This window comes from Pseudorca crassidens, chromosome 2 (assembly GCF_039906515.1).
Source record: "Pseudorca crassidens isolate mPseCra1 chromosome 2, mPseCra1.hap1, whole genome shotgun sequence".
Classification (NCBI taxonomy): domain Eukaryota; kingdom Metazoa; phylum Chordata; class Mammalia; order Artiodactyla; family Delphinidae; genus Pseudorca; species Pseudorca crassidens.
This window is the reverse complement of record NC_090297.1, coordinates 116,112,023-116,132,731: the sequence shown is the minus strand read 5'-3', so window position 1 is coordinate 116,132,731 and position 20,709 is coordinate 116,112,023. Positions and strand designations below refer to the sequence as shown.

Sequence of the window (20,709 nt, the reverse complement as noted above, 5' to 3'; positions counted from 1 at the left end):
ACGTCTTTGCCCAGTGCCCTTAATAGTCCCCTTCTCAAAATAGGAGTGATATTACAAATATCTACTTACAGATATGATATGAGCAACAGCAATCATGACAGATGCCAACTCTGAGCAACCTGGAAAGCTTTGTTTGGTGTATTGGCTGAACTTCTTCCCTGCCTTTGGGCCAGTAAGATGCACCCGTGCATGCACCAGTAACCTGGGCTGTTCACTGCTCCCATATTACACTTATATGCTTCTGTTTTGGTCCTGTTCTCTTCTTATGATTTGGCTTTCATTCCTTATTTAAAATCCAGCCCAGCACTATAGATTTTGGTTTTGTCACAAGCATTTCTGTCACCCATCCTGGAGCCCTTAAACTTGGCATTTCGTGTCGCTCTTGGAGTTGGCTCCTGTGGGATACTCCAGATCCATCTGTAGTCTCAGCCCTTTTGCTGCCTGAGGTGGGGTGGAGTTTTAGATGCCCATTACTTAGCCCAGTGCCTGGTCAATGAAATATGTATCCATTGGTGTGGCTCCCTCTCTACTGAGCCTTACCCTTGACCCTTCATATGACTGACACTGCTATTGCCAGTTACCCAGTCTTGGGAGTTCCATATCTTCCTTTAGCACTTGCTTGTTACGTTTGGGGGGCATTTCTATCTTTCTGTGTACCATTCTATTTGCAACTCTCCCCAACTCTACTTGCCTGGGTTAATCTCTTGAATGTAATTTGGTTGTTTTATCATCTCCCATTTCTATAGTCTGTGAAGGTGATGTCCTGTTTCTAGGAAATTAAGACTTACCATATGCATGTATTTCTTTGCAAATGCTGCCAACCACTAAGACCATCTTGCTTAGTTCTTCTATCTCTAATATTCTGCCTAAGGGCTGCACCTTCTGCTTGATTCCCTGTCCCCAGAGGAGCTGTGAAGTTGCAGTTCCCCCTACCCAGAATGTTTTTTCTGTAGCTCTTCGCCTGGCTGGATCCTTCATATCGATCATTTCTTAGCTCAGATGTCACCTCCTCAGAGAGGTCTTCTCTGGCCATGAATCTACCAGTCACTCTGTTAAATCACCTTTTAAAACTACCTTCATGGCACTTATGCTTCTCTGAAAGGATCTTGTCTCATTTTTCACTTATTTATGGTGCATACCCCAACTGGAGTGTAAGCTTCATGGGAGCAGGGACCTTGTATCTCTTGCTCACCCCTCTAGTCCAATGCCCTTGAGCAGTGGTTCTCAAGTGGGGACAATTTTGCCCCCCAGGGGACATTTGGAAATGTCTAAAAACTTTTTTGTTTGTCATGAATGGGGCAGGGGTGCAGGCATCTAGCGGGTAGAGGCCAGGGATGATGTTACACATCTTTACAATGCACAGGACGGCTCCCGCTTCCTCTGCAACAGGGAATTAACAGGCTCCAAATGTCAAGTGTTGAGATTAAGATATCCTCCCTAGAGCAATACCTGACACACAGAGAGTATTCAATAAATAATTGTTGAATATAGGAGTGAATAGTCTTCCCATTGCCTCAAAGGGGCTCACTGATTCTTATAGATGTACCTGGAACCTGGGTTTAGAACATCTTTGTCAATCTGTAAATTTGCCCAACCTATTTTCTAGTCTATTTTACCTGTGAGAATTTCTGACCCACTGATTTCTGGTTGTCATTTGAGTAAGTATCAGGAAGAATTTTCTAATATCTCGCCAAAAGATGAGTGCAGAAATCTCCTGTTTTTCCACTCTTGCTGTGGTAATGTTTCCACAGTGGCAACATCTTACTTTGCTCTTATCAAAGTACATTTTACTTAGTTTAATGATCAGAACAGCTCTCTGAGAGGTGGTAATTACTCCTTTTTTACATTTTGTATTTTTATCAAGATATAACTTACAGTAATGTACAAAAAGTTTAAGTGAATAGCTTGATGAACTTTTATATATGTATGTACATGTAACCACCACCCATCTCAAGATGTAAAACATTTCTAGCACCCCAATAGTGTTCTTTGTGTCCCCTCCTACTTGATAATTTCCTCAGAGTTAACCAATATTCTAACCTTTTACCATAGATTTGTTTTTTTTGGATTTTGAATTTTGTATAAGTAGAATCATTCACTGTATACCTTTTGGTGTCTGGCTCCTTTATTAATAACCAAGTCGATAAGATCCATCCACATTTTTGCTTGTAGAAGTAGTCTATTCTTCTTTTTTTAAAAAAAAATAATTTATTTTTGGCTGCGTTGGATCTTCGTTGCTGCGTGCGGGCTTTCTCTAGTTGGGCGAGCGGGGGCTGCTCTTCATTGCGGTGCATGGGCTTCTCATTGTGGTGGCTTCTCTTGTTGCGGAGCACCGACTCTAGGTGTGTGGGCTTCAGTAGTTGTGGCATGTGGGCTCTAGAGCGCAGACTCCATAGTTGTGGCACAGGGGCTTAGTTACTCTGCGTCATGTGGGATCTTCCCAGACCACGGATCAAACCCATGTCCCCTGCATTGGCAGGCGGATTCTTAACCACTGCGCCATCAGGGAAGTCCCAGTTTATTCTTTTTCATTGCTAGGTAACAGTCCATTATATGAATATAACATGATTTATTTATTCATCTAATGATGACTGATATTTGGGTTGTTTCCCATTTTGAATTATTATGAATAAAGCCAATATGAACGTTCTTGTATATATTTTCTTGAGTATGTACAAATTCTCCTGGGTTATAGGGCATATGTAACTTTCGTTTTAAAAGATATTGTCAGTTTTCCAAAGTGACTGTATCAACTTACACTCCCATTAGCAATGAATCAGAGTCTCAGTTGTGCCTCATCCCTGCCAATACTTGGAATTTTCAGTCTTTTAAATGTTAGCCATTTTGGTGGGGATATAGTTGAGTCTCATTGTTTTCTGATATCCAACAATGTTGGGGACCTTTTTGCTGCTTGTTGGTTAACTGGGTATCATTTATTTGCCAAGTGCCTGTCCTAGTCTTCTGTCTTTTTTTTTTTTTTTTTTTTTTGGGTTGTCAGTTTATTTCTTACTGATTTTTAGGAATTCTTTATAGACAGGCATACCTCGTTTTATTGAGCCTCACTTTATTGCACTTTGCAGATACTGAGTTTTGACAAATTGAAGGGTTGTGGCAACCCTGTGTCACACAAGTCTATTCGCTCCATTTTTCCAACAGCATTTGCTCACTTTGTGTCTCTTTGTCACATTTTGGTAATTCTCTCAATATTTCAAACTTTTTCATTATTATTATATTTGTTATGATGATCTGTGATCAGTGATCTTTGATGTCACTATTGCAATTGTTTTGGGGTGCCACAAACTGCACCCATATAAGATGGTGAACTTAATCAATTGTTAAAATGACAACAAAGGATTCAGAATATTACATAAACTTAGTTGATGAAGCAGCAGCAGGGCTTGAAAGGATTGACTCCAATTTTGAAAGAAGTTCTACTGTGGTCAAAATGCTGTCAAACATCATTGCCTGTTACAGAGAAATCATTTGTTAAAGGAAGAGTCAATCCATGTGGCAGAGGAGGCTCAAGTAAAGGGCGGAGCCTGACTTTCCTTCTCCAACCCACTACTCCCCATCTGGGCAGAGACTACTTCAATGTGCATGGTGTGAGGGTGTGCTCTAACTTCATTGATTTACATGTAGTTGTCCAACTTTCCCAGCACCACTTGCTGAAGAGACTGTCTTTTTCCCATTTTATATTCTTGCTTCCTTTGTTGATGATTAATTGACTGTAGTTGTGTGGGTTTATTTCTCGGCTCTGTTCTGTTCAATTGATCCGTATGTCTGTTTTTGTGCCAATATCACACTATTTTGACTATTGTAGCTTTGTAGTATTATCTGAAGTGTGGGAGGGTTATGCTTCCTGCTTTGTTCTTTTTCCTTTGTATTGCTTTGGCAATTCTGGGTCTTTTATGATTCCATACAAAATTTAGGATTATTTGTTCTAGTCCTGTGAAAAATATCATAGGTATTTTGATACAGATTGCATTAAATCTGTAGGTTGTTTTGAGTAGTATTGCCATTTTAACAATATTAATTCCTCCAATCCAAGAGTATGGGATATCTTTCCATTTCTTTGAATCATCTTTAATTTCCTTTATTAATGTATTATAGTTCTCAGCATATAAGTCTTTCACCTCTTTGGTCAGGTTTAATCCTAAGTATTTTATTTTTCTTTTGGTGTGATTTTAAAAGGTATGGTTTTGTTACATTCCCTTTTTGATATTTCATTATTAATGTAAAGAAATGTAACTGATTTCTGTATATTAATCCTGTATCCTGCTACCTTGCTGAATTCATCTATCAGTTCTAGTTGTTTTTGTATGGAGTCTTTAGGGCTTTCTCTATATAGTATTATGTCATCTGCATATAATGACAATTTTACCTTGTCCCTTCCAATTTGGATAACTTTTATTTCTTTTTCTTGCCTGATTGCTGTGTCTAGGATTTCCAATGCTATGTTGAATAGAAGTGGTGAGAGTGGGCATCCTTGCCCTGTTCCAGATTTTAACAGGAAGGATTTCAGCTTTTCACCATTGAGTATTATATTTGTTGTGGGTTTGTCATAAATGGCTTTAATTATGTTGAGATATGTTCCCTCTATACCCACTTTCGTAAGAGCTTTTTTAAAAATCATGAATGGATGTTGAATTTTGTCAAATGCTTTTCCTGTGTCTGTTGAGATAATCATGTGGTTTGTCTTTCTTTTATGAATGTGGTGTTGTATCACATTGATTGATTTATGTATGTTGAACCATCCTTGTGACCCTGGAATGAAATCAGCTTGACCATGGTGTATGATCCCTTTTATGTAATGTTGGACTCAGTTTGTTAATATTTTGTTAAGGATTTTTGCATCTATGTTCATTAAAGATATTCACCTGTAATTTTCTTTTTTTGTGGTGTCTTTGTCTGGTTTCAGTGTCAGGATGATGATGGCTTCATAGAAGCCATGAATTTGGGAGTATTCCCTCCTCTTAAATTTGTTTTGAATAGTTTGAGAAGGATAGGTATAAGTTCTTCTTGGTATGTTTGGTAGAATTCCTCAGTGAAGCTGTTCAGTCCTGGATTTTTGTTTGCAGAGAGTTTTGTTTTGTTTCATTTTTAAATTACAGATTCTATTTCACTTCTAGTGATCAGTCTATTTAAATGATCTGTTTCTTCTTGACTCAGTTTTGGCAGGCTGTATGTTTCTACAAACTTGTTCATTTCTTCCAGGTTGTCCAGTTTGTTTGCATATAACTATTAGTATTCTCATAATCTTTTTGTATTTTTGTGGTATCTATGGTTAAAATTTCCCTCTTTCTTTTCTTATTTTGTTTATTTGGGTCCTCTCTCTTTTCTTCTTGGTGACCTTGGCTAGAGGTTTGTTGATTTTGTTTACCTTTCCAAAAAATTAGCTCTTGGACTTATTGATCTTTTCTATTGTTTTTTTTTTTAATCTCGATTTTATTTATTTCCTCTCTGATTTTCATTATTTTCTTCCTTATATTGACTTCGGGTTTTGTTTGTTCTTCTATAATTCTTTTAGGTGGTAGTTTAGGTTGTTTGTTTAAGATTTTTCTTGTTTTTTGATACAGGCCTGTATTGCTATGAACTTCTCTCTTAGAACTGCTTCTGTTGCATCTCATAGATTTTGTAAGGTTGTGCTTTCATTTTTGTTTGTCTACAGGTATTTTCTGATTTCTTCTTTGATTTCACTTTTGATCCAGTGGTTTTTTAAGAGCATGTTGTTTAGTCTCCATATGTTTGTTCTTTTCCCGTTTTTCTTTCTGTGGTTGATTTCTAGTTTCATATTGTTGTGGTCAGAAAAGGTCTCAGTTGAGTTCATTTTTCAGTTATTTTATATTTTATTCCTACAATTTTCATTTGGTTCTCAAAAAATTCATTTTTTCAGGTAACTATTGCTGCATAATGAAGCACCTCCAAACTTAGTAGTTTAAAACAACAACCACTTATTTAGTCAATGATTCTGCTAGTTGGCAATTTGGGCGGGGCTTAGCTGGGTCATTATTTTCATTTCAGCTTGCACCATTTTTGCATATAGGGTCAGCTGCCAGATTGACTGGGGACGGCTGATCTAAGAAGGCCTCAGCTTGCTGCATGTGATCTCTCATCCTCCAGGAGGCTATCTGAGTCTTGTTTATATGTCAGCTAGACAACATGCCAAGAGAACATGTAGAGGCACATTCCAAGAGGCATGTGCAAGGCCTCTTCAGATCTAGGCTTAGAACTGGCACAACATCATTTTTACTGCATTCTGTTCAGAAAGCCAGCCCAGTTACAAGAGATGGGAAAGTGAACTCTATCTCTTGATGATGGAAGGAGCTGCAAAGTCACACTTCAGGGAGCATAGCCATTTTGCTTTCTATCACACTAGTTCTCTGCTGTAATTCTCAAACATATTTTATTTCCTTGAACATGTTAAACAAAATTACTTTAAAGTTTATGGCTGATAACACTATTATCTAGATGTCCCTTGGATTTATTTCTATTTTTTCTTTTGGTTTTTGGACATGTTTCCTCTTCTTATGCCTGTTTATTTTTTTATTTCATTTTGGACACTGTTGTATGAAAAATTTTAGAAATAGTTTAATGCGCTGGTTTTTGTTATTTTCCTCCAGGAATAATTTGTATTTGCCTCTAGTCAGATTAGAAATACTAGAGATATTAGATAATGTTAATCCAATTCAGGGTTGAAATTATTCAAAACTGGGCTTCAATCTCTGTGAGAGCTGGCCCATTTCTTTTCTTTTCTTTTTTATTAACTTTTTGGCTGCGTTGGGTCTTTGTTGTAGTACATGGGCTTTCTCTAATTAAGGAGAGCTGGGGGCTACTCTTCATTGGGGTGCATGGGCTTCTCATTGCGGTGGCTTCTCTCATTGTAGAGCATGGGCTCTAGGTGTGCAGGCTTCAGTAGTTGTGGCACACAGGCTCACTAGTTGTGGCTTGCGGGCTCTAGAGTGCAGGCTCAGTAGTTATGGCACATAGGCTTAGTTGCTCCATGACATGTGGGATCTTCATGGACCAGGGATCGAACCGGTGTCCCCTGCATCGGCAGGCAGATTCTTTTTTTATTTTTAAATTAATTAATTAATTAATTTTTGGCTGTGTTGGGTCTTTGTTGCTGTGCGTGGGCTTTCTCTAGTTGCGGTGAGCAGGGGCTACTCTTTGTTGCGGTGTGCGGGCTTCTCATTGCGATGGCTTCTCTTGTTGTGGAGCATGGGCTCTAGGGTGAGCAGGCTTTAGTAGTTGTGGCACATAGACTCAGTAGTTGTGGCACGTGGGCTCTAGAGCGCAGGCTCAGTAGCTGTGGTGCACAGGCTTAGTTGCTCTGCAGCATGTGGGATCTTCCAGGACGAGGCTTGAACCTGTGTCCCCTGCATTGGCAGGCAGATTCTTAACCACTGTGCCACCAGGGAAGTCCTTGGCCTATTTCTTGTTCACCCTTACTCTTAGTGTGTAGACCTTTATGGTACAAACCCCAAATCTGCTGGATTTTAGGTATACCCACTTCCTCTCAAGAGGTTCCTGAACTCCATGTTCTCTTAGTTCCTTGAGCTTATTGTAAGCTCTGCTTAGCTTCTCAGCATTTCAGATGCTTTTTATGGACTCAGAAGATGCCTCCAAGGAGCAGCAGTCAAAAATTCTGGTTTCACCTCTCTGAGTTTCCTTCTTCCAGATCTTGGCCCTATAACTTTATGCTGCTTTATTAGCTCTCTGATGCCATTAACAACATACTTTTTTACTTTGCCCATTTTTTCTAGTTATTCTCAGTGGGAGCATTGGTTAGCATGTCTTAATCTGGTCTTCCATGATCCGAATTAGAATTCTTTAGATGATTATGTATCTCAACCTTAAATGTATGCTGTGGCATGAAAGCATGTTCTATTTCCAGATCACAAATTCTCTGGAGTCAGGAACCATATCTTACACATGAAGAGGCCCTGCCTTTTCAGGGCCCTCATTACAGTGGGGACTCAGTAAGGACTCAATAATTGGTGATGACAGTTCATGTCCTTTTTGTAGGTTTAGTAATTATTTTTCTGTTCACCTTTGTTCTCAACATCTTTAGGCAGTGCTAGGACCTCAAGAGACAAAGTCACAGAGATGTATATCACAGTCTCTGCTTTTGGCTTGGTAATAAGCAGAGCCAGTCCAAATCATGGGACTATGAGTAGGAACCTCATGTGTTTTACTCTTAGGAGTGTCAAATCAGAGGAACATATTATATTAACCAGATAGTAATTACGAGTCCTTCAGTTATTTACTTAGTCTCCTGAGAAAATGCTGACATGAAGGTATGGTTAGGAGTGAGTGTATTTATAATGCACATGGACATCTAAAGATCTCTCTCCATCGCTCTCTTCTCAATGTCCTCCATTTTAACAGATCTGTTTGTATAACTATCTCCTTCTTCTATTCTCTCCTCCAAATTCTCCCTGACCCTTTTCAACCTGCCCAGACAGACCTTTACATTTCTAGCATCCACTGGGCCATGCCACATAGCTTCCTTGCCAAAAATGGCTACAGGGATTTCCACTTGTTTTCATTGATTGCACTGGAGTACTCTAGGGTAGGCAATGACAAGCAGCTCTATGTCACATTCTCACGGTCATTAGCCCCCATAATGGTCCTTAGAGAGGGATGTGCTAGGATATGCCTTGGTAATGTAGTTTTATTTTTCTCTATTTGTTTTCTATGGAGCAATCCTGTGGATACTTTCTAGTAACTAAAAAATTGGCAAACACTCATGAATAAAGACCACAATCTTATGTGCAAAGTGCTACAAGAAAGGATTATGAATCTAGTTCTATGAGGACGGAGGATGGAGGAGGGAGCCATTAGTTCAGCTTGGAGGGTTAGTCTTATTAGGTCTGGCCATTAAGACTTTCCAGCAGTCACTGATGGCCACTGTTGGTTGCCTCAGCACTGCGGGGAAGGAGTGACATCATATATGATATTTATAACATCGTGGTTAAGAATTCGTCCTCTAAAGCCAAATTGACTGGATTTTAAGCTCATCTTTCTCACGTGTAACTTGGGCCAATTACTTTTAAGTTCTTTCTAACTCAGTTTCCTAACCTGTAAAATGGGGATAAGACTCTTTTAGGGTCATTGTAAAGTGAAATAGTAAAAATATGTAAAGTGTTTAAAATCTATCTGTCCCATAATAAGAACTCAGGAGATTTTAGCTATTATTACTGGTGTGTGGGCCCTTCAGGCACAGAGCATGGAGGGAGGGGAGGCAGATAAGGGAGATACACTTTCAGGTTCTCTTAGACTTTGGGCTCCTCATATGCATTTCCATCCTCTTGGTTTAAGGGAGGTCACATCCAACAACCCACAATGCTCAGGCTTGAAATTTTCTTTCCACCTCCAGCCTGGGTTCTCTTTCCTATAATCCCTAGGTTCTGCTGATCATGTGGTTGGAATCTCGGGAGAGTCTGTCTGGTTACGGTCCCCCAGCATACAGATAAGGACATACTCTGTTATATGGAAGATGAAGCCATACTCAAATTCAAGCTGTTATTTCATATACTCTTGGAAGAATGTTTCCAGCCAGAGCGATGTAGGGAAGAGTTTGAATTGGACTTCAAATCATTTCAACAATAGACTGAGCTTTATAAGAGAAAACTTAACTCTTCTCATCATGGCAGCTCAGCAGCAGGACAGTGGCCTCTACCTCCTGGAGGTCACTGAAGACACTGGGAAGGTTTGGAGACATCAGTTCCAGGTTTCTGTATTTGGTGAGTCCTCAGGACAGCTCATACTGCACCTCTGACTCCTGCAGGGCTTGTATTTCCAGCACCTTTCTGATCAACATCTCTGCTTCCAGATCGTGTTGAGAAGCCCCAGCTGGTGGAGAGGTGGAAGGTCCTGGACAGGGGGATGTGCCAAGTGACTCTGTCCTGCTCAGTCTCCAGAGGCGGTGATGTGAGCTATGCTTGGTATAAAGGGACTGAGCTGATTCAGACACCCAGGAACCTCACCAAACTGGAGGAGCAGATTGATGTCAGTGGTTTGCACACATACACCTGCAATGTCAGCAACCCTGTCAGCTGGGCAAACCACACCCTCCAACTCACACAGGGCTGTCTGAATGCCTACTCGAGTAAGTGGAGCTCTTTGCGTTGTAACAGGGGCTGAAGGTGTGGGACCCCACAGCCAGGCTCATGTGCAAAGGAGGCTTGGCTCTGAGATCCCTTGGCTGCCTCCCCCAGGGCTTTGCAGTCCTTCCCCAGGGAGGTCCTGGCCTCTAGGCACACAGTTTCCATAAAGTCAGGGCTGTCTTTGTCTGGGAAGAATTTTATCCCAAAAAAGAATCTCCTTCTGGGAGATGTGCATTTCTCCTTCATGTAGGGAATGCTTACTTGTTTGGTGAGTCGCAGCCCTGCCATGATTCTGATCATCACTTCCTTTCTCTGAGAGACTGATGGAGATCTACTTTCTCCTCCTGAGTGATAACTCCCCCAAACCATATAGCTCCCCAAGAGGTAACTATGCTGTATACAGTACTCTGAGTCATAGGGTCATCAGGATGATCTTGGGGGTAGCTAGAAGAGTTCTTGGGTTGTTTTTGCTTATGCACATCCTAAGAGTTACCCCGAGTTAAGTGTACACCACTATTGATTAGGTAAACAAAGAATGACTGTGCCATCAGCATGGGCATGATGGGAAAAAACAACCCACAGTTCCCATACTTAAGGAACTTATAATCAAATGGGGCAACACACTAAGCATTCATGGGCAAAAAAGAAACAAGCAAGCTGAAGTAATGTGGAGTGACAAGGACACTGGAGTTTGGTTCATGCCAGCCATGGCTTCATCATTCACTAGCTCTGTGAACAGAGGCTGATGCATTACCTCTCTGAGCCTCAATTTTTCTTTTGGGTAAAATGGGGATGATAATAATAAGTACCTCACAGGATTGTTGTTAAGGTTAAATGAGATAATGTTTGTAAAGAGCCTAGTCAGCTGGCATCTGGAACTTTAATTCATTTCCCTTCTCCCCATGTTGGCTGGGTTATATAAGAGGCTACACGTGTGACACAAATGTTAACGTTTGAATGAAGAGCAGTGAAAGCAAGAATAGCAGAAGGTGAAATGGAAGACTTGCCTGGCACATAGTAGGTGTGCAACAAATGTTTGTTGAGTTCAAAACAAAAGAGTGAATGGATTAACATTTGCTGTGCCAGATGTTTTACATATATTAGACTGCGTAATTAACCCCCATGTGTAGATAACATTATCTCCTTTCTGTAAGTGACAAAACAGAGGCTCAGAGAGTTTAATTAAGGAAGTTGCCCCAGGGCACAGAGGTTATAGATTTAGAATCGAGCCTGGCCTCTGAGATACTAATACCCAGACTCTTAGCATCACTCAGGGGAGGTCACCCAATTGAGAAGAGAGATGACTTTGATGGTGAATTCACAGGGTGGGAGGAGACCAGCCATTTGAGAGAGGAGTGTGGGTTTTGAGGCAGTCCCTGCAGCAGACAGGTGGGAAGGGAGAACAGAGAGGGCTTAGCACTCAGGCCTGGTGCCTTCCATATCCCTCAGATTTCATCTTTCTGTCCACTTTGGTGAGCATCATGATTCTCCTAACGGCATTGTTCCTGGGTGCCCTCACCTGCTTCTATGTGCAGAGGTGGAAGAGGAAGCAGTCACGTAAGTGGGGGGTTCCTAGGAGGTGTGTTGCCTGATTTGTCATCCCCAGTGGCATGTGCCTGGGAGCACAGTACCTGCTTTTCCTTGGGGGCATTGAGGTATGTGTGTGTGTGCTTGGGGGAGGGGAAGCAGTGGCTGCTGGGCCCTCTCTCCCAGGCCACGCCTTCTGGGGTGGCTGCTGGATGTTTACAGTCTGATCCCCAATGTGCAGATTTACCTGCACTCTGCCTGGCCTGACGGAATAGGTATGTCAGGGCAGGTTGCTGCCACTGTGCATTTCCGGTATCCTAGGAAGAGCACTAATCTGCCTCCTTTCTAGAACTTTTCTCAAGGTCTTGGTCATCTGGGATGGAGGGAGGATTTCCAGAAGCAGAAGCCTGGACAGGACGCCCTCTGGAGGTCTCTGCAGCTCTTTTCTTTGCTTCTTTGCTTTCCTCTCACAGAGACCAGACCAGAGGAATTTCTGACGATCTACGAAGATGTCAACAACGTGCAAACCAGGAGAAATCAAGTACGGCACCCTAGGGGCTGCGGTTTCTCTCAACTAGTCTGGGAGATGCTCTTGGGAGAATGACCATCCAGAGCAGGGGGTCCAAGAGGACCAGACAATTGTCCTCAGTCCTCCGCATCTGTCTTTTCTCCGACAGCCTCCTAGCTCTGGCCGTGGAGGAAAAGAGGAAAACGAGGGGGCCTGGCTGCAGAAAAAATGAAGGAGGCAGAAGGGGCATCTAGGTGCAGCATCGCACCTGTTGGGAAGTGATGGCCCCCTGGTGTCCTCATTTCTGTCCTGTCTTACCAGCCAGGCTCAGCCCCATGAAGAGTCCAACCTTCTTGTATTTTGCGTCTGACCACAAATTCTCGTGTCCCTGCAAGTCCGAGTTTACTTTTGCGGGTCCCTTGATCGTTGCCCAGGCTGAGAAGGAGGCCAGCCTGAGCAGCCAAAGCACAGCGGTTTCACAGATGCCTCAGTGGTCTGTGCTCACAATGCTTTGGGAGGAAGAGGCCCGGGTCTGGCTGAGGTGCTAGAGAGAGTAACCAGGTTAGCACAAAGGTTAGTTCCTCTGCGAACCTCTCTGGCCAGTCAGTCTCTGCAGGTAGTGGCCAACTCTGCCTGTCATCCAGGGGTGTCGAAGAGGAGGAAACTGCAGGGGGGCTGCAGGGGCCCTCCTGCTGTTCTGCCCCTGAGCAGGGCAGGATGTGTGACAGGCCTCGGGGAAAGGCAGTGCCCAGCTGAAATGCCAGGTGGGAAGGGTGATGGGCGTGGGGAGGAAGGGCCCTCTTCCCACCCCTATTCCTGGTGCTTCACCTGCGGGGGCGAGGCAGGAATTCACAGCAGTGGGACTCTTGCTTGTCACAGGTGTGAGGCCCTGTGAGACCTCATAGAACAGAGAAGCAGCTTCCCAAAGGTCTGGGCTCAGTGGGAATTAGGAATCAGTGTGGCTTCCCTGGCCTGTTTCCTTGCCCCACCCATGGAATATTTTGGGACATGAAAAACAAAAGGAGACTTTGTTTCTCCCATCATTACTGGATGCTGGTACAAATTCCTGAGAGCAAGTGCATCTTTCTACAGCCACGGATGCCCAATTGCTCAGTAAAAATAACCTTTCTTCCCCAACAAAATGAAGGTGACTTCAGATTAAGTAAAATGGAGGAGAAGACAAAGGAAAATAACTACTCAGAGTTAAAGAGACCTCTTGGGGATTCAGGTCTGTTACTCTGCATCTGACTCAGGGCTTCCTCCCTCCGTGGCCGCATCTCTCTATGGCCTGTCCCTACTGTCCCCAAGGTTCTGCTTGAAGGCCTAAATCTCAAGCTTCACGTGCTCTCGCTTTGGGCCCCAGCTCTGACCTTTCTGGAGACACTTCACTCAGGTCTGGGCAGAAGAGAAAAGCACAAACTCCTGTTTCTTGCCAGATGCCAGCGACTCCAGCCTCCACGGACGGTTCATGTTTCTCTGCTCCTCTTAGCGTCTTCCTGCTTCTGGGGAGTTCAGCTTCTTCCTTGTCTAATGGACTCTAATGGTCTCCATGGGCTCTCCCCTAGAGCCCCGCCTGGCAGTCTGTGTTCGGGGTCGAGCAGCATGAAATGCCTCCAACTCCAGTCTCCCGTGGGACAGGACTGAAGAGGGAAGCCGAAAGGGCATGTGCTCCCTGCCTTTGGCCTCGCTCCAGGGCTCCACCCAGCACCACCAGCACTGCTCAGAGGCTGGCTTGAGGCCAAAGGCAAGCTGGCCACCAAAGCTGGATCTAGAGAGGGGGCTTTAGAACATTTAGAGTGCCTGAATTTGTGTCCTTATAGGTACGACTCAGATTAGAGCCCTACCCAAAGCTCTGCCCATTATCAGTAGTTATGTTGCAAATTTAGTCAGAAAGTCAGCAAAGACAAGTTTCTAAGTTACTCAAGTAAAGCAAGTGACAGGAGACCCTTTGGGCAGGGTCACTCGATGCAATTCTTTCACACTTGGGAGGTTCCTCACTTCTGACACTAACTGCTGCACGGTGAGTCGCTCCTACTGTCTCTCCCTATCCTGAGATGCTCAAAGAACACCTCCCTCCCAGGTTCCCGGGAGCGCCTCTTCTTATGCTGTTTCTCCCCCACTCGATCCAAATTCAGACGGACACAGCTGTCTGCTCACGTTACCATATGTCCTTTTACTATCTCTTGTGCAGGAGCAGAATTCCCCTGGAGAAGGGAGAAGCATCTACTCCATGATCCAGTCCCAGGTACCACTCTGGTTTCTCGAATCCATTCTGTACCTGTCCATGGGGTTTCCTAATGCCCCCTAGGCACTCACAACCTTGAATGGCAGAGTAAGACCTTGGTGCTCCTGGAGTCCGGAAGACAGCTTGGCCTCAGCTGCATTAAGTTGTTTGTAAAGATGAGTGTGATTCTGGAATGTCTCGACAGTGGAATAGAGCTGGAAAGTCTGATGCAGACATTCTTTTCTCTTCCATGCCTGGTAGCAAGTGTGGTCCAGATAAAGTCAGTGGGAGGAGGAAACTTGTCAGCGGACTCAACTTCTGTTTTCCCTCCCTGTTGCTTCCAATACTTGGGGACCTTGCACTTGTTATTCCTGCCCTTGATTATACCTGTTTTCAGGAGAGAATGCATCTGTGTTGTTCTCTTTTATCTAATTATGACTTAACAATAGCATTTATTAAGCACTTAACATGTCTATTTTCTTATTGAATGTCACAAAACAACCTCATGAAGTAGGTCTAATAAAAACCCCATTTCGGGGACTTCCCTGGTGGCGTAGTGGTTACGAGTCCGCCTGCCAATGCAGGGGACACGGATTCGAGCCCTGGTCCAGGAAGATCCCACATGCCGCGGAGCAACTAAGCCCGTGCGCCACAACTACTGAGCCTGCGCTCTAGAGCCCATGAGCCACAACTACTGAGCCTGCCTGCCACAACTACTGAAGCCAGTGTGCCTAGAACCCATGCTCCAGAACAAGAGAAGCCACTGCAATGAGAAGTCCGTGCACCACAACGAAGAGTAGCTCCCGCTCGCCACAACTAGAGAAAGGCCGTGCGCAGCAACAAAGACCCAACAAAGCCAAAAATAAATAAATTAAAAAAAACCCCATTTCGTGGGTGAGGAAACAAACTCAGAGGTTAACTAACGTGCTCAAGGCCACATAGCTGTGTTGCGGCAAAGTTGAGCCAAAGTGTTTCCGAGTCTTCACTCCACCTCTACCTACTTCATCTCTAACATTCTGGGATTGTGGAAATTCACCCGTAAACTGGAGAAGGGGCCTGTACTGTAATATTGACTGCTAAAATGACTGTACTGATAACCCAGATGCGGAGGCATCTCTCGCAAAGGAAACACTGCCCCCTGGTGGTCAGTAATGATAATTTCTGATACAAATGACATTATTTTACCTATTTATTTTTTAAAGAATTAAGACTTGAAGCAGCAACCTCTTCAGCTTGGTGGCTAGGCTGCAGGGCAAAGAAAACTCTTGGGGAATGGTGATAAGCTTCAGAGGGAGATCAAGAAAAGAGGGAAGAGGAGAAGGGAAGGCAATGGAGGGGAGAGGAAGAGAGGAGAGAAATGGAAGAGAGGGAGGAAAGGAGGAAGGAAGGTGCCCGACCCCTCAGAGCCACTCTGGAATTCCCAAGCTGGGTGTTGCCTACTTCTACTCCCCTTAAGATAACGTGATTCACTGATAATGGGCCAAAGTCAAAGAGAGATGTAAGGGCCATTGATATCTGGCAGTTTTCTGGCTTTAGTCACATTGAATTCCAACAAGAGGAATTTAAATAAATGCAAGGAAGAAATCCTCTTAGACTGAGATGATGGTGAGAATGAGATTTCTCCTCTGGAGCATCTTAAAAAGAGGATGGTTACCTGCCTTGGAGGACACCTGGCTCAGGTCCAGAGAGGGAAGGCATGATGTCAAAGGGAGGCACTGAGGTGTTGAGGAAAGAACCTTGGAGAGTCGGGCTATTTACCCTTTTGGAATCTCATCTGTAGAATGGGGCAAATTATGATTATTCCTATTTTGTAGGAGTGTTATAAGGGTTAGGGGAGAATGCATATACAGAATAAGCACTCAAAAAGTAGCAGCTGTCTTTTTTGTTTGTTTGTTTGTTTTGCCATACGCGGACCTCTCACTCTTGTGGCCTCTCCCGTTGCGGAGCACAGGTTCCGGACACACAGACTCAGCGGCCATGGCTCACGGGCACAGCCGCTCCGCAGCATGTGGGATCTTCCCGGACCGGGGAACGAACCCGTGTCCCCTGCATTGGCAGGCAGACTCTCAACCACTGCGCCACGAGGGAAGCCCACAGCTAGCTTTAATAACAGAGCAGGACTACCTTTCAGGTTGTCTGACCTCCCAACTAGTCCAGGATTCTTTTCACTAACACTTAAACCTGCTGTCTGGGCAAGGTTGAAGGGGAGGAATGGAAGAGATAGATGCTTGCCTCCCCAGGGTTGTGTTGGATCTCTGCTTCTGAAATGGTTTTATTTCTTTTTTCTGTAGTCTTCTGCTTCCACATCACAAGATAACGCACATACATTGTATTCATTAGTACAGTCTTCCTGGAAGGTAAGTCTCCTCCGCAGGGTGCTCTTTACGCAGATACGTATTTTGCCTGTACATATGCAGGCATGTGTTTGCAGAGGGTGTGTGTGTGTATACTTTTGAGTGAGTTGTCTTCCACTGTGTGTATCTGAGTAGCTTGTGTTAAATGACTGTGTTTAAATGTTAATGGGTCAACTAGAAATGCCTTTCTGGTTCTGTCTGGAGAAAAAGAACAGCTCTGAGATTAGGAGAAGAGTGGATTCTATAGGAGTTTCTGTGGGAGGCAGAGGACCGTCAAAGACAGAAAGGAGGTGCTTTGTGCAGAAGGACCACAGAGTCCTCATTAGACCAACTGAGGCTATGGTGGGAGATAATGGAGTCATTTCCAAGGCAGGGGCATATAACCTGGAACTGGAGGAGTAGACTGGACCTAGAGAGAAACAGTGTTGACTTTCAGAGAATCAGACAAAGGTTCTGGCCAGTCACCTGCTGGTGGTGGTCTCCAGAACGAGGCAACCCATCACGGTCTCCTTGAATCCTTCTCCAAGCTGAGCTCGCAGCTGTTACATGTGCCTGGGACCACAAAGTGGGACATCCTAGTGCCCATGGTCATATTTCCACCTTGGGGGGTGGGGGGTGGGTGGGAAGAATGTTAATTCCAAGGCTGGAGTCACAGTATGAAGCCAAAACCTTACCATGGTAGTATGGGAAGTTTGGGATCTGCCAAACTGTGGAAGTGTTGAGTTCATGTGTGTCAGGATCCTGTGTTTGTGTCAAATGGGGGAGAGGTTTGGGAAGATTTTTAGACTTTTCACTCACCCTCCTTCTAATAAGTCATTAAATCAACTTGGATTCTACCATGAGAGGTATTTATATTTAAAGTATACACTAGAGTTTATGGACATATAGATGGTCACGGGCACCATGATCTCATGCTTTTGTATTAGGTTGTGAAGGCTCTGTAGACTACTGAAAGTGCTTCTGAGTCCCTGCACTGTCTCCAGTGTTTCACCATGTTCAGGGTATGTGCTAGGATTGGTACTTATGTATGTGCCAGAATTGTTTACACTAAGGTGTGTATGTATGCTGTGTGTTGAAACGATACACAGTTTGAGGCAGTATTTGTATTAGGTTTGTCTGAAGGGGGTGTGTGTGTGTGCTGGGAATGTGTGTATGTGTGGATTTTAGGGGTCTGTGGGTGTGGGATACTAAACTCTTTTGGTTCAGAAATGTCATATCATAGGCAAGTATGTACTGTGCCTTCTTTGGAAACCATAGACACCATTGTTTACTCCCGGGGTAGGAAATTCTATTCACTTCTGGCTGGGGACACTTCAGGGACTTTCTGGGCCCTGAGTCTCCTTTGGGACCTCTCACATCAGTTAGGAGTGGTACATTTCTTAACTTGAAGTTAAGCACTCTTTACCCTCTGAATTTCCAGTCTGGATCCAAGAAGACGAACCGCAACACTTCCGTCAATAAAACTATCTATGAAGAGGTAAGGAGCTCCTCTGAATGGGTTTAGTGCTCATAGCATAGCCTTGAACTCATACACGTGTGAAAAGTCATCCACAGAGTCTCAGGGTTGTAGGGACTTTAGGGATCTTCTAATCCAAATCTTCATTTTAGAGATGAAGAAACTGAAGCTCAAAGAGAGTGATGGTCTAACCCAAGATCATATCATATTTTGGAGTTTGACCCCTGTTGGGGAGATAGAGTTTTAAATTAGGGCTATCCCCAGGCTAGTTTCCCAGCTGTGTGCCACACACCGGACATCTCTCCTTTCTACGGGTATGTGTGTGTTGGGGAATGGGGAGCAGAGAAGGGAGGATAAATGAATTTAAATGATTTTCCCATTAGTAAGTAATTGAGAATCATTCCAGGATATAGGTGATCTTCAGCTGCTGCTGGGATGGACACTGCACGAAAGAGACCAACGAGCCCGGTGGCCGAAATGATTCCCATCAGGCCATTTAGGGAATGGAAAGTAGGGACTCAATGTTTATTGGAGGTTTATTGCATATATATATATATATATATATATATATATATATATATATATATATATATATATATATATATGCCTGCCAGTGTCTTCATGTGAACTATCTTATTTAATCCTCACAGAATACTATGAGGTAGTATAATTATACTTCCCATTTATACCCAGAGAATTTAAAGCATGGAGAGCACCCCACCAATCAGCCTCATTTAACACCTGAGCTTCCACCTGTGGCCTGATAAAGATGTTGCCCCTGGTCACAAGGGAGAAGGTAGAGGGGGGCCTGCTGGAATTTCTGGCACTTGAGCTGCGGCCCTACAGTAAAGCCAGCTGGACAGGCCAGGGCTGTAAAGGACACCATGTGGGCCAAGGCAATCTAGGTGGGTCACGAAGAGGGGTGGTGTGGTTAAAAAGCACTAGAAATGGAGCCAGAAGAACTGGATACAAGCCCCTCCTTTACTTCTTACTAGTAGTTGACCCTGAATTTTTTGCCGTACCCATGTGAGCTTCCTTTTCTTACGAATTATGAATCGGGATAATAATTCATGGCCCACAGGGTTGTTATAAGGATCTCTTGGTGGGAGGGTCTGAAGTTCTCCTTTTCTTCTGCAGGTGGGAAAGAGAGCACCCAAAGCTGAGAACCCGGCTCGACTGAGCCGCAGGGAGCTGGAGAACTTCTGTGTATATTCCTAGTTGCCGCAGCTGTTCTCATCTTCCTTACAGTCCAGCTTCTGTTGCAATGGATGACACCACATGACTCTCTGCAGAGCAGTTCCTAGTCTGGAGAGGATATGAGAGTTTGTGCATGGTCTATATTTTGTTTTGAAAAAATGATTGCTAACAGCCATTATAGGAGCAACGCTGTTAAATACTATCTCAACTCACAGACTGGACAAGAATGAGTAGAGATATTGGGTAGTTTCCAAAAACAGACTCAGCAATCCAAGTACTGGTAATCTTTCAAGTGCGATGTAAATGTATGGTGGTGTTATTATTAGCATTAAGATTCCCTTCCGCTGGTTTTCTAATCTATGACTTGTCTTCCTTCCTCCCTAATCAGGGATGACCACGTTTTTAGACCCTTCCCTTGCCCAGGCCCATCTTCCAAAGAGGAAGGAAAGATAACGGGGATACAGAGGAAAAGAAACAGCCCCCTCTGTGAGGGTGGAATAACTAGCTGTGAGCCAGCTGGCAGGTTCTCCAAGGGGGCCATGCCTGGGCTTTGGTCACAAAAGGGTGTAGGCAGGAGCGAGGGTAGATTGTGCAAAGCAAGCCCATCTCTGAGTGGAAAAATCACGCAGAGCCCATGCCATCCTGATAACCTGGCAGTGGGACCAGCTCTGTCTACAGAACGAGGTTTGACTTACAAAAACACATTATTAGACATCTATTCCGGTCTCTTCACAGTTACAAACTATATTGTATTTAAGTTCTGAGTCCTGATGTTCCCCACGGCACATGCTGGAGGGAGGGCTCAGACAGCTGAGCAACTGGGAACCAGGCACCTTGCTGGGCCCCCCTGAGTCTTCAGGCCAGACCCTTCCACAAGGCTGTGGAGAGCAGGCTGAGACTCTGGCCAAGCCCAGGAAAGAATAAACTGGAAGAGGGCCTACTCAGGGACCCCCAACAGGTGACACTGCATGGAGCCTGTTCTTCAATTGCCCCACTCTGTATATAAGGTATGAATTTAATATAGAACTGTGTTGTTATTTAGAGGCAGTCTAAATTTCTTTCCTGAATTAAATGTCTGGGTCTCCTCCCTATTCTGTACTTTTCTTCTCTATAGCAGCCAAAGGGCACACGTGGGCCATCAATAAACACGTCTGTTCAACTCCTGCTGGAGGGGAGTCTGGCTTCCCGGTAAGCTGTCAGTGTCTCCCCGCCTGTGTTCACACTGGAATCACAGATTCTAGGGTCCCCAGATCCCAGGACCACTTAGTCTTGGGGGATAAGCTACTTGTTCATGCCCCACCTGATCCCTCTCCTCTGCAGGTGTGTGGTCGGCC

The 20,709-nt window shown here is 44.1% G+C and overlaps 1 protein-coding gene across 1 annotated transcript; it reads left to right on the top strand.

The window, feature by feature from the left end:
- Nucleotides 1-8,169: 8,169 nt before the first annotated feature.
- On the top strand, nt 8,170-20,519 carry CD244 (CD244 molecule). The gene is made up of 9 exons (XM_067710686.1): nt 8,170-8,173; nt 9,408-9,746; nt 9,836-10,111; nt 11,559-11,666; nt 12,110-12,177; nt 14,336-14,389; nt 16,660-16,725; nt 18,143-18,199; nt 19,316-20,519. Exons 1-9 carry the CDS (start codon nt 8,170-8,172, stop codon nt 19,394-19,396), a joined length of 1,053 nt encoding a protein of 350 aa, XP_067566787.1. The 3' UTR covers nt 19,397-20,519.
- Nucleotides 20,520-20,709: the final 190 nt, after the last annotated feature.